This window comes from Natator depressus, chromosome 4 (genome assembly GCF_965152275.1).
Source record: "Natator depressus isolate rNatDep1 chromosome 4, rNatDep2.hap1, whole genome shotgun sequence".
Classification (NCBI taxonomy): Eukaryota; Metazoa; Chordata; order Testudines; family Cheloniidae; genus Natator; species Natator depressus.
The window spans coordinates 27,375,188-27,388,905 of NC_134237.1; the positions used below are offsets into that span (position 1 = coordinate 27,375,188).

Below are 13,718 nucleotides of genomic sequence, written 5' to 3' on the forward strand. Positions count from 1 at the left end.
CAAGGCCCCCATGTCTTAGTTTCTCTCTCATGTCAAATTAAATAATTACACTTTGTACAACTTATCGAAAGGGCTTTGGGATCCTTGGATGCAAAAGGCTTTATAAAGTGCCAACTATGATTATTTAACTTTTCATAAGAGTAGGAGTTTGCGCCAGTGTCCTAGCTGCAGTTTTGCCTCCCTGTGCTGTGCTGTGTGCAAGCAGGGTGACCAGACAGAAAGTGTGAAAAATCAGGACAGGAGATGGGGGGGTAATAGACACCCTATATAAGAAAAATCCCCTAATATCGGGGCTGTCCCTATAACATAGGGACATCTGGTCACCCTACGTGCAAGCTAGCTGATGCCTACTGGCCATGTTACAGCCAGGCCAATTCCAACACAGCTAGGGAACCCTGGAACATCTTTTCATAGCGCCCACACATGGCCCAAGGTAAGAGGCTATGAACATCACCTTTCCCATCTGCCCTTTATAGGAGTGCCAGGCCAGTGGGAGACCACGGGGATGCACCCGGAATAGGGGCTGGAACTAGCTTGAAACCGTTTCCATGAGGGTTTACAGTTTGGGTCAACAGCTCTCAGCACCCCCGGTGTACAAATGGTTCCAGCGCCCCTGGTTGGCAGAACAGGCCCCAGCCGCAGCCAGACACCAGGAGACCCGACTGCCCGTCGGGGCTCAAAGCGATTGCCACGGCCCGCAGCATCCCCCGGCGCGGCGAGCCCTGCGGACCGGGCGGGGCTCGGCGCTGCCGCTCTGACCCGGCCTGGCCGCTCAGAGGCGCGGGGAGCACAGGCAGGGCTTGGGGCCTTTCGGGGGGCGTGGTGGGGGGCGCTGCGCGGGCCCCTGAGCGCCGCCGGCCCCGCGAGCTCAGGGCGCCAGGCGCGCGCCCGAGCCTGAGCCGCTTGCCCGCGCGAGGCCCAGGCCCGCCGCAGCCCGGCCCCACGCGAGAGGCGAGGGGAGGCGCCGGCGCCGGCGCGGCTGGGGCTCCGCCCCCGTTTCACTCAGAGGCCCCAGCCGGCTCCTCCCTCCCGGTTGCTGAGTCGCTCCTGGGGCCGCGGCAGCATGGCGGCCGTGGAGACGCGGGTGTGCGAAACGGCTGGGTGCAGCCACGAGGCCAAGCTGCAGTGCCCAACCTGCATCAAGCTGGGCATCCAGGGCTCCTACTTCTGCTCCCAGGTAAGCCCCGGCCGGGGGCCTCCGCCCCGGGGGGCGCCAGCTGCCCGCCCGCCAGCCCGGGCTCACGCGGCGGCGGCGGCGGCAGTCAGGGCTCTGCTTCCTGTCCGGACACCCCCGCCAGGCTCCCGCCGCTGCTGGTGCGACTTCTCCGCGGCTCTCGGCGCTGGGGCGCGAGGAGCCCGCCCTGAGCGGGGACCCCCGGCATCTCCCTGCGCTGCTCCGGCGCTGGCCGTAGTTTCCGTGTGGCTGCGAAGTCCTGTGATTTTTTTTTTTTTTGGTTGCAGTGAGCAGGCGCTTTCAGGTGGGGAGAGGGGGCAGGTGTGTGACTCGGGGAGAGAGTGAGGAGCAGATGGGCCTCTGATCCTCGTCGCGCGGCTTCCAGCTTTGCCCCCTTTCGCCCCGAGATCCGCGTTTGCAATGGACAGGCAGAAACATACGCTTGGTTTTTATAGGCTTGGGCTGGAGGGTGTGTTGCGTTTGCAGAGGCGAAGTGCGGGAAAGATTGTACTTGGACCCTAGAGGAAAGTTCACACCAGAAAATTAGACCCTGTAGGAAGGTACTTTACTCGGGGCCATGCTTCTGGGCTGGATGCAAGCATGTGGAAATGCTGAAACAGTTCTCCTTTTGTGTCTTTCACTATTACACTTCACCAACCTACATCTCTTTTCAGCTCTGTCATCTATTTCCTTCTCCCCCAATCCGCTTTTGCTGGACTTAATAAACTACAAGTTAATTTGCAGTTCAGCTTGCTCTGTCAGATTCACAGTGCATTTCAGAAAGAAGGGAATGAGGCATGTCAATGGGAGGTGGGGTAGTGTTTGCTTTTATTTTTACAGAAATCACATTGTTATTGTGTAGGAAGTTAGATGTTGTGGACTGGATTTTATCTGTGTAAATCTGCCTCTGTTGTCCCATATATGTGTGTAATATTCCAGTTTTGTGTAGCCAGAGTAATTGTAGCATGAGAGTTTTTCTCCATGTCTCACATTTGTGGTATCCTCTTTAAAAGTATGTGCTTATACTTTAAAATGGAACCCGAAAATCAAATTGCTTTAAAAATGTTTCTATGCCTAGGGTAACATGGACTTACTGCTTTGAAAATACGGCTTTTCTGTTTTTCTGGGTACATTAATTAAACAAGCTCTTGGAAAATATGTTATAGGCTTTGCAGATTTAAGGTAAAATAACTATAATTCAGGGTTGGTTAATCACCTCTATTTTTTTTTTTAAAGCAAACCTGACAGGCCTCAGTTACTACTACAGTTGTAATATTTTTCTAAGTTAGAAAAATGTAAAATAAACAGTAAAACAAACAGTTTAATTCTTGCCCATTGACCTCAGTGAACAAATAGTAATATTTTGGTGCATAATTAACGGGTGCAATTAATTGTCAAAAGTATCATTGATGATAAGAAAAATAGGATTGATACATTTATTTATAAGGCACATGAATCCTCCTGCTTCAGGGTATAAGCCAAGTTTTAACTGCTTGGAGTTGGGAAGAAACTTCCCAAATAGGTAGGTTATTGCATATTTATTGCTATAGAATCCTGCATCATCTTCTGAAGCATCTGGTTCTGTCCCTTGTCAGAGACAGATGCTAGACTAGATGTACCACTGGTCTGATTTGGAATGGTATTTCTGATTCTCTTGTTCCTATGAGGGTTTTGCGTATAGAGGATTTGTGGGTTTGGCTCCATGGTCTCTACCCATTGTAACCTGCTGCCCTATGCAAAACAGGCGATACAGATTTATTTTGGGTATGTATATAGATACTGCTTGGTGAATACAATGTATTGTAAGTGAGCAGCCATTCAATAAAAGTCTGTGGAGAAATTCTAGCAGTATCTGCAGGGTTTTTTCCCCCTCTCTCCAATCTGCAGAATGTCTGTAGAGGTAAAGGTATTCTTATTTTCTACTTTTCTACTGGAATACCAAGTACTGTTGTAAGATATAAGGAAAATAACTCAAAATTATAGTGCAGCAGCTTATTTTCTAATCACGTGACACAGAAAAGCCATGTGACCTAATGGATAGAGCACCGGACTGGGACTTGGGAGACCTGGCTTCTGTTCTTGGCTCTGCACCTGAATGGCTGGATAACCCTTAGGCAAGTCACTTCACTGCTCTGTGCCTCAGTTTCCCCATTAGTAAAATGTGGATAATGACATTCACCTCCTTTGAATAGTGCTTTGAGCACTATGGATGAAAAACAGTATAAAAAACCTAGGTGTTATTAAAAGCCAGGAAATCTTGCAAGGAGCTACAGAGGCACAGGTATTGCTGTGCCGCTGTTGTTCTGTAATGCAGATGCTTCCTACAGCAATGAAAGGTGTTTTCCTGTTGCTGTAGTTAATCCATCTCCCTGTGTGGATGTAGTTAGGTCAATGGAGGAGTTCTTCCATTGCACCCAGTGTTAGGTGGGCTTAAGTAAATCACTCAGGGATGTGAAAAATTCAGGCCTAAAGTTTCAGAGAAAACAATAAATTCCTTCGGAAGATCCTGAATGCATTCATATTCAATGCATATTTTCACACTCCAAAATTGTTCCTGATTACTTGTTTGCTCTTGGCATAGGCTGGAGAAGATATTCCGTGTGTCCTCATATAGAAATGAATGTACTGATTTATAGAACTGCCCACGATGGAAAATGTCTAAAAATATAAGTAGTAATATATAATTCAATTCAAACAGTTAAATTTATGCAATATTAAAGCTGAGTGTTTAAATGCAGAGTAGTGAGGAAATTAAACATTTAATCTCTTTAGTGTTTTCTATAGTGCCCAAAGTCATAGTATTGAAGTGTACTTTCAAGGTAAATTATATCTGGATGGCGAGATCCCTAGAGGATTGTAGTCATCTTCATTTCTCCTTTCCCTGATAAAGATCACTTTTCTTGTAAATGAAGTTATTTCTCCTTTCATTCTCAGAGAGGAGGTTTTAGAAATTTGCCCTACAAATGGTTACTCTGAATTTGTCTGACCCTCTCTTGAATTTTGTTTCATGGTCTTAGGCCCATTTAGTCTATCTAAAATTAATCTTTCAGTTTCAGTTGAATATGGTATTCCTCTTCGCTTCTTGTCCTAACTGTTGGGTAATATCCATCTGTTTTGTTACCCAGCTACTCTGTTCTACCCCAAAAGTTGCTTGATTTTAATGGTGGGTAAAGACAAGGTACGTATTCATTAATTTTTCACAAGGTTATTGTGAGGGTTAACATAGTTATAAAGCATTTTGAGATATTCGAATGAAAGGTGCTAGAAAAGTACAAAGCATTTTTACTCTTTGTCTGAAGAATGATTATCCTTATTTGTGATTAATCCTTCCCAGTAGCAAATTGAAACAGGTGTCTCGGTACCCCAGATCAGGAGGTTGATACATGGAGCTGAAGCAGGATCTGTTTTTTCTAGTAGTAGTAGCAAAGGCCTCTTTAAGGCAGGGGTTCTCCCAACAAATTTTTTGGTGGCCACAGAGTGTGGCCTTCAACTCTTACTGGTGGCCGCTATGGAAATTTTTCTTAAAATACTTAATTAGCTGTAGGGAAAAGAAATAGGCACATATGTGTCCAAATCATAGTAATTTATTTATGTAGGATGGGTTTTTTTTTTATTTGCAGACTTAATAATAATGAATAGTTATCTCTATTCTTTACTGGACCTAACCAGAATAGAAAAACAAGGTGTTTTGCATGTTCTTGTCTTTGTTGTTGTTTTGTTTGTTTTTTGCTTTTTTGGTTGCGCATTTTTTTTTAGACTTGCTGGCTAGTAAGTCTGCTTCTGTGACAAGTGATATCTATAGGTTTGTTAATATCACTATTTACAGCACCAGACTTGTTGGCTGGCTGGGGGGCAGTGAAAAGTGATGTTTACAAACATATGAATATCACTTTTCACAGCAGATTTAATCAGCTGGGAGACAAATTAAGCCTTGGATGGGGATGTACATAGGGAGGCAGTGAGGGCCAGGGGTGATGGGGTGGATGGGTAAGGGGCAGGGTGTGGCAGTGGGGGCCAGGGACGATGAGTGGGGGTGGTGAGCCTGAAGCCCAGCAGCTGTGGGATGGAACACATGGCTGCACAGCCAAAGCCTGGAGCCCATGGCTGGCCAGCCACCGCGTGGCCTGAGCCTGCTGCCCGTCACCCAGGGTTGAAGCCGGAAGCCTGAGATCCACAACCTCCAGGAAGGTGGGGAACTCACACCGGCTGTCTGTTCCTCCGGTGTTTGTGGCTCCAGAGGGGAGGGGCTGCTGCTTTGCCTCCCCCCCCCCCCGCCCCTGTCACCACCCAGAAGGCTGTGCTGCAAGAAAAAACTCTGGTGGCTGCATGCGGCCATGGAGGCTGCATTTGAGAAATGCAGTTTTAAGGTATGTGAATAATAAATGCACAGAGAGTACACACATTCCATAGACTTCTTATTCCTGTGGAGATCTTCCTTCTAAGTAATGGGTTTCAGAGTAGCAGCCGTGTTAGTCTGTATCCGTGAAAAGAAAAGGAGGACTTGTGGCACCTTAGACTAACAAGCTTATTTGAGCATAAGCTTTCGTGAGCTACAGCTCACTTCATCGGATGCATCCGTTGAAGTGAGCTGTAGCTCACGAAAGCTTATGCTCAAATAAATTTGTTAGTCTCTAAGGTGCCACAAGTCCTCCTTTTCTTCTAAGTAATGGTCAGGCTCAGCACTACTTAGATTTAAAAACCATATGAAATTCAGCTACTACATATTCAGCTAAATTCCCTGTGATTCTCCTAATTTATCACATTTTATTTCAAAACCAAAAGTTTTCAAACTTTTAAAAGCTCACACTCCATATGAATTGTCTTGGGAGGTTGTTGAATTCTCATCATTGGAGGGTTTTAAGAACAGGTTTGACAACAATCTAGCAGGGATGGTCTAGGTGTACTTAATCCTGCTTCAGGTTGACTTCTTAAGGTCCCTTTCAGCCCTGCGTTTCTATAATTCTGTGACCGTATGAGGACTATGTATTTAAGAGTATGAAATTTTAAGGCTAAACTGTTTTTTGTTGTGTTTTTTAAAAAAGTTCATTCTCACATTTGTGCATTTAAAAAAGTTTTTGGTTCATATTCATGTAACTAAAAGCTGGCTTAAATGCCTTCAACCCTCCCCAGTTTTGCAATTAGTCCTGTAGGCAATTTTTGAATATTGTGCGCAGCTTAAATCGGGTTTTAAAACGGAATGTGCAGCTTAACTGTTGGACTACTGTATTGGTATAGTAAAATGGACAATACATTTCGGGGCCAGTTCCTTGACAAGGTTGCACAAGTCACCTCAAGCAGAGTTGGGAGTAGAACCTGGGGCTATATGGCATATTCAAGTCTTAGCTACTAGCCGCAATGCCTTTCAGATTGAATTGATGTGCTAAATATATGTGATTTAGATTATTTAGCGATAGCCACTACACCACACTTGTACCTGCCTCTCCGAGGCTGGGTTAGATCCTAGGATTCCTGATCTGCAATATTTAAGTAGTTGCAGGGTGGATTTGATTTTAAATCAAATTGATTTAAATCACGAGTCAGGAAGACTTGATTTAATCATGGATTTCTACAGAAGTGCATTCTTGTTGGTTGTTATAACCTTAATACATATTCTTCACAACTCAGAGATATATGTAGGTTTCATTTTTAAGGTACACACTATACATTTTTAAAGTGATTCATTTTGAAAACTTTTCAGATTAGTTTTACAGCTATATCAGAAAATGAATGATTGTTTGGTTATTTCATTTGCCAAAGGTAATTGAAGCAGATATTTATGAAGTCATTGGGAGGTGAACGATCTCCAATTCAACAGATTAATTAATATTTGGAGGATTTTCTTGCCATGCTGTATTAGGAGGAGAACATCACCAGACAGACATTTACATTGTTTTATTTAACTAAAACAACAACGTTATGTATGCTGGATTTTTTTTCTTCAACAGCAAACATATAATACTTTAACATAACAAGCATATGAATTTTTGAATTTAGTTAAACATTCAAGTTTCTTAAAATCAGGTTTGTTTTTGTTAAAATGGTTTTACTAAAATAGTTAAATGAAATAGTCGATTGATTAATTTTTTTAATTATGTCAGCCAGGTCAACATGAGAAACTTAAAATATTGGCGTCTGCAGCTCCAAGTGCTTAAGTGACTTGCTTTCTTTAAAACATCATCAGCAAACATATATTTCTTGAATGATTCACCCTTAGCTCTGAAGTTTATTATAGTTGGCATTATGGAGGGATGATTGCTGGATGTCCATGTCATAGCCAACTCCTTTTCTTCAGCAGTTAAGGTTTGACCCTGGTACCGCGTATTGAGAATATTTGCAAGAAAATGAGCTGGAGATAGTGCTTGTCCCATTTGCTTTTTTAATGCTTGTAATTTAACTCTGTCATCGCATATTCTCATTTTAAGATCTCACTCAGTTCCTTCCAAATTTCAACAGCATCAGCAATAAGACAGCTATTTCCCTGCATTTTGTTCAAGGCTACAGAAATGGGCTTCAGGGTACTCAGCATGTGTTCAACATTTCTTTTAAGCCCAATGTTGACAACTTTGGCTGTGACGGTGCCATCTATGTGTTCATGATTTCAGTCACAAACTGTCATCAGATTAGGCCAGGTTTGAGATAGTGCTTAAAACAGTCCACTACTGAGTTCTGTCGCATGTCTTGTGGGAGAGTTAGCTTGGTTCTGCCCACTTTTTTCAGAGCAGCTGCTGCAAAGGGGTTGTTATGGAAGTATTTTGCAATTTCAATAACATTAGCCTTGATTTCTGGAACACTGAAGTCTTTGGTTAGGAGGTGCATCAAATGAGAGCACTGCAACCATATGTTATTAGTTTGGGACTCTCTTCTAAATAATTTCTTCTCATCTTGGATACATTTGAAGCATTGTCTGCGACCAAGCTGCATGGTAGACATTTGAATTTTTTTCCCCACAGTTTGCTATGGCTTTTACTGCTGCTACTTGTAAGTATTTTGCTGTGTGTGCATTTCCTGACGTATCAATTCTTTCTGTAAGGAAGACATACCCTTCTTCTGTTGTCACACAAGCACATACAACAGGATCATATTGATGTTGCTCCACCCATCAAGACTCAGGTTAACAATTTCACCCTCTAGACCTTTTGCACACTGCTCAATTTCTCATTCATACACTTTATCCAGCAGTTTGCCTGTGATATCTGCTCTGTTGGGTGGACTATATCCTGGTCTTAATGACTGAACCATGTTAATAAAGTGTGGGTTCTCAAACATATGGAAAGGAGAGTTTGTTGCATAAACAAACTGGGCAGTTTTTTCATCACTTACCTCTTTCTGTAATCTGCTGGTTCTTATCACAAGCTTATCTATAGTTGTTTCTGGACGATGGAGGTTTTTTCTTTTTGCTATGTGACATACATGATGTGACTGAAACACTATCATTGGCAGATAACTCCAAAACTGTAGAAAATGATGGTGATCTTGAAGGTGGATAGTCTTCAGAATCCTGTATGTTGAGGATGGATTCTCCTAAACAAATAAGTCAATGCAGTTATTTAATTATTATTATCATACTGCTCATTTAGTATTACTCATTGCATTCACTGACACTCAGTACTACTTTAAAGGTGAAATTGTAAAAGGAAGATCTGCCTATTTCAGCTATTTATTTTTTATCACAACTGCATCTAAAATGATAGTACCACAGAGTAACAACTATATTTTTTTCTCAAACATGAGAATTCAAGAATAGTCCAGAAGGAAGACAGGCAGTCCTTAAGAAAGAAGTAGGAAATAAAAAAGGGTACCAACCTGAAGATCCTGCATGTTCAGACACGTTCCGTTCATCATCTTCAATGCGGCTTCCTCCCGAGAAGGAACACTTCTCATGATGTTGTTTCATTCGGGCAACAAGGCCTTGCATTTCTTTGTTGCACTGTTTGCATTTTGCACCCATGCCTGTCTTACCCATAGGTAGAGGAACTTCATTCAAATATTCCCAAACTGAATCTCTTTTGTGGCCTCCTGCCCTTATAGGTTTTCCCTTCTAGTGAGAGAATGGTATGGTAGATCTCAAATCAATGAAGGCTACACTCAGAAAGCCCTCAAGACTTCTGGAATATGCTGCTCAAACAGTTCCACTTTTGTTTCTTCTGTCTGTCCCTCCCTTCTCACATTTATCGCTAGACTTCTTCTCCTTGTCCAGATCTATTCCGCTCTAAAAAATCCTCTATTCATTGAACTTTTTGGAACTTTGGCCTTTTAGAGAGAGGTAAGGGATTGACTCTGTGTACACAAATTTGCAGAGGGACAATAGGGTTGAGGTCTGTTACTTCTCACCTCTTATTTTATTTTATTTTATTTTATTTTATTTTATTTATTGCTGTTATCTCTGAAGACATAAATCCACAGTTTGAGAACTGCAAAACTAAGCATCTCTGATAGTATCTTTTAGACTGAGAACTGAGTCCCATTGGGTAGATAGAAAGATTAACCTAAATAATCTATACAGAAGCCCCTGGAACTCCATAAGATTGAGTCCCTAATCCATGAACTATTAGAACTCATTTACAGGACTTTTCTTAAACATGACATGAATATAATGTCTCATACTATAGCATTAGAATTTATAATCCCTATTCCATGATGAGATATCTTTGAGCTATAATGTATCTTAATTAAAACTATCTTTAGATAGGTTTTTTTTCCGCAAAAAGCATTTTATCAAAAAAAAAAATCCAATTTAAATAATTTTTTTTAAAATTGATTTTTGTCCACCCTGGTTGTGTAACCTGTTGGCAAAGTATGTGCAAAGTTCCCCTCTAAGGTTGGCTTACAAAGAGGATAACAATTTCTGGGGACTTTCAGAACCAGGAGGTCAAACCTGCTGATTACCCCTATTAGAATTTATGCTTTCACGTGGTAGAATTTTTTTTCTAATTTTCTTGTTGATTACTAAACTGTTTTATTTAATTGATACAGCACTGTTTAAAACAGGTTCATAGTTAAAACCTTTATATCTGTCCACTGTTATGTGACAACCCAAATTTGTCCTGTATTTTGTCGCATATTTGTCATGCATTTTGGTTGCTAGTGTGACCTGACAGGTTTTTAGATTGAGAGCAATGCTGTCTTCTGCAGCTCCAGCCACAGTAATAAGAAATAGAATATGTACACCTCTTTTTAGTGGATTCTTTCTGAACAACTACAGGCCTGATCCTGCAGTCATTTACTCCTCAGCATAGTGCTTCATATTGTGAGAGCTTTCATCAGAATCAGTGGGACTGCTCAAAACTCCTTAATGGTTGGTGGAATAGAACAGTGTTGCTTGTGTACATGAACTATTTTAAAAACCCTGAAAAGCAGCACTGAAGACAGCACCTTGTGATGCAGGTGCCAGAGCTAGCTCTGCCATATAGGCAAAAGCTGACAGTGGCTATTCTCATTGTGAGACTTCAGGCTGTAGGATGTATTTTCCTGGTAAACACTCTTAAGCCGTAGGGCTGGCCTACACTCGAAAGTTAGGTCGACCTAGCTATCAAATGCAGTAAAATTCTTAAATGAACCAAACTGTACCATAGAATCTTTATGTATAGCAATTCCGTGCTCTAATAATAAGACTATAGTAGTAGGGATATATTACCAACCACCTGACCGGCATAATGAAAGTGACTCTGAAATGCTCAGGGAGATTAGAGAGGCTATAAAAATAAAAAACTCAATAATAAGAAGAATAATGGTGGATTTCAACTATCCCCATATTGACTAGGTACATGTCACCTCAGCATAGTTTGCAGAGATAAAGTTTCTTGACACCTTAAATGACTGTTTCTTGGAGCAGCTAGTCCTGGAACTAGGGTGACCAGATGTCTCGATTTTATAGGGACGGTCCTGATTCTTGGGTCTTTTTCTTATATAGGCTCCTATACCCCCCCCATCCCAATTTTTCACACTTGCTGTCTGGTCACCCTACTTGGAACCCACAAGAGGAAAGGCAATTCTTGATTTAATCCTAAGTGGAGCACAGGATCTGCTCCAAGAGGTGAATATAGCTGGACTGCTTGGTAATAGTGACCATAATAAAATTAAATTTAACATCCTGGTGGTGGGGAAACGCTACAGCAGCCCAACGCTGTAGCATTTAATTTCAGAAAGTGGGACTTCACAAAAATGAGCAAGTTAGTTAAACAGAAATTAAAAGTTATAGTGCCAAAAGTAAAAGCTCTGCAAGCTGCATGGAAACTTTTTAAAGATGCTACAATAGAGGCTCAACTTAAATGAATACCCCAAATTAAAAAACATAGTAAGAGAACCAAAAAAGGGCCTCTATGGCTAAAGAATAAAGTGAAAGAAGCAGGGAGAGACAAAAAGGCATCCTTCAAAAAGTGGAAGTTAAATCCTAGCGAGGAAAATAAAAAGGAGCATAAATTCTGACAAATGAAGTGTAAAAATATAATTAGGAAGGCCAAAAAAGAATTTGAAGAACAGTTAGCCAAAGACTCAAAGTAATAGCATACTTTTTTTTTTTTTTTTTTTTTTAAAAGTACATCAGAAGCAGGAAGCCTGCTAAATAACCAGTGGGGTCACTGGGTGATCGAGATGCTAAAGGAGCACTCAAAGATGATAAGGCCATTGCGGAGAAACTAAATCAATTCTTTCCATTGATCATCATGGCTGAGGATGTGAGGGAGATTCCCAAACCTGAGCCATTCTTTTTAGGTGACAAATCTGAGGAACGGTTGCAGATTGAGGTGTCATTAGAGGAGGTTTTTCGAACAAATTGATAAACTAAACAGTAATAAGTCACAAGAACCAGATAGTATTCACCCAAGGGTTCTGAAGGAACTCAAAATGTGAAATTGCAGAACTACTAATTGTAGTTTGTAACCTAGCGTTTAAATCAGCTTCTGTACCAAATGATTGAATAGCTAATGTGATGCCAATTTTTAAAAAGGGCTCCAGAGGTGATCCCGGCAATTACAGGCCCATAAGCCTGACTTTAGTACCGGGCAAAATGGTTGAAACTATAGTAAACAGAATAGTCAGATACATAGATGAACATAATTTGTTGGGGGAAGAGTCAACGTGGTTTTTGTAAAGGGAAATCATGCCTTACCAATCTACTAGAATTCTTGGAGGATGTCAACAAGCATGCGGACAATGGGGATCCAGTGGATGTAATGTATTTAGATCTTCAGAAAGCCTTTGACAAGGCCCCTCACCAAATGCTCTTAAGCAAAGTAAGATGTCATGTGATAAGACGGAAGATCCTCTCGTGGATTGGTAAGTGGTTAAAAGATAGGAAACAAAGGATAGGAATAAATGGTTCATTTTCAGAATGGAGAGAGGTAAATAGTGGTATCCCCCAGGGGTCTGTACTGGGCCCGGTCCTATTTAACATATTCATAAATGATCAAGAAAAAGGGGTAAAACAGTGAGGTGGCAAAATTTGCATTTGATACAAATCTACACAAGATAGTCCCAAGCAGACTGCGAAGAGCTACAAAAGGATCTCACAAAACTGGGTGACTGGGCAACAAAATGGCTGATGAAAGTCAGTGTTGATAAATGCAAAGTAATGCACATTGGAAAACATAATCCCAACTATACATATAAAATGATGGGTTCTAAATTAGCTGTTACCACTCAAGAAAGAGATCTCGGAGTCATTGTGGATAGTTCTCTGAAATTATCCACTCAGTGTGCAGCGGCACTCAAAAAGTGAACAGAATGTTGGAAATCATCAAGGAAGGGATAGATAATAAGACAGAAAATATCCTATTGCCTCTATATAAATCCATGGTATGCCCACATCTTGAATACTGTGTGCAGATGTGGTCGCCCCATCGCAAAAAAGATGTATTGGAATTGGAAAAGGTTCAGAAAAGGGCAACAAAAATGACTAGGGGTATGGACCAGCTTCCATGTGAGGAGAGATTAATAAGATGGGGACTTTTCATCTTGGAAAAGAGATGACTAATGGGGGATATGATAGAGCTCTATAAAATCATGAGTGATGTGGAGAAAGTAAATAAGGAAGTGTTATTTACTCCTCCTAACACAGGAAGTAGGGGTCACTAAATGAAATTAATAGGCAGCAGGTTTAAAACAAACAAAGGGAAGTATTTCTTCACACAACGCATAGTCAGCCTGTGGAACGCCTTGCCAGAGGCTGTTGTGAAGGCCAAGACTATAACAGGGCTCAAAAAAGAACTAGATAAATTCATTGATGATCGGTCCATCAGTGGCTATTAGCCAGGATGGGCAGGGTTGGGGTCCCTAACCTCTGTTTGCCAGAAGCTGGGAACGGGCGACAGGAAATGGATCACTTTATTACCTGTTCTGTTCATTCCCTCTGGGGCACCTGGCATGGGCCACTGGATACTGGCTAGATGGACCTTCGGTCTGATCCAGTTTGGCTGTTCTTATAATTTATAATTAAGCTGACCTAAGTCCCAGTGTAGACAGCAGTAGGTTGATGGAAAAATTCTTCCATCGGCCTTTTGGAGAGGTGGATTTACTACAGCGATGGAAGGGGTTCTTGCGTCGCTGT

The 13,718-nt window shown here is 41.8% G+C and overlaps 1 protein-coding gene across 1 annotated transcript in view; it reads left to right on the forward strand.

Annotated features, from left to right (window-relative positions):
- Positions 1–1,010: 1,010 nt before the first annotated feature.
- Positions 1,011–13,718, forward strand: part of METAP1 (methionyl aminopeptidase 1) — a 41,267-nt gene continuing 28,559 nt past the window's right edge. Inside the window, exon 1 of the mRNA XM_074950659.1 lies at positions 1,011–1,177. Within this exon, the coding sequence (XP_074806760.1) occupies positions 1,064–1,177 (114 nt within the window). The 5' untranslated portion in view covers positions 1,011–1,063. The remainder of the gene's footprint in view (positions 1,178–13,718) is intronic.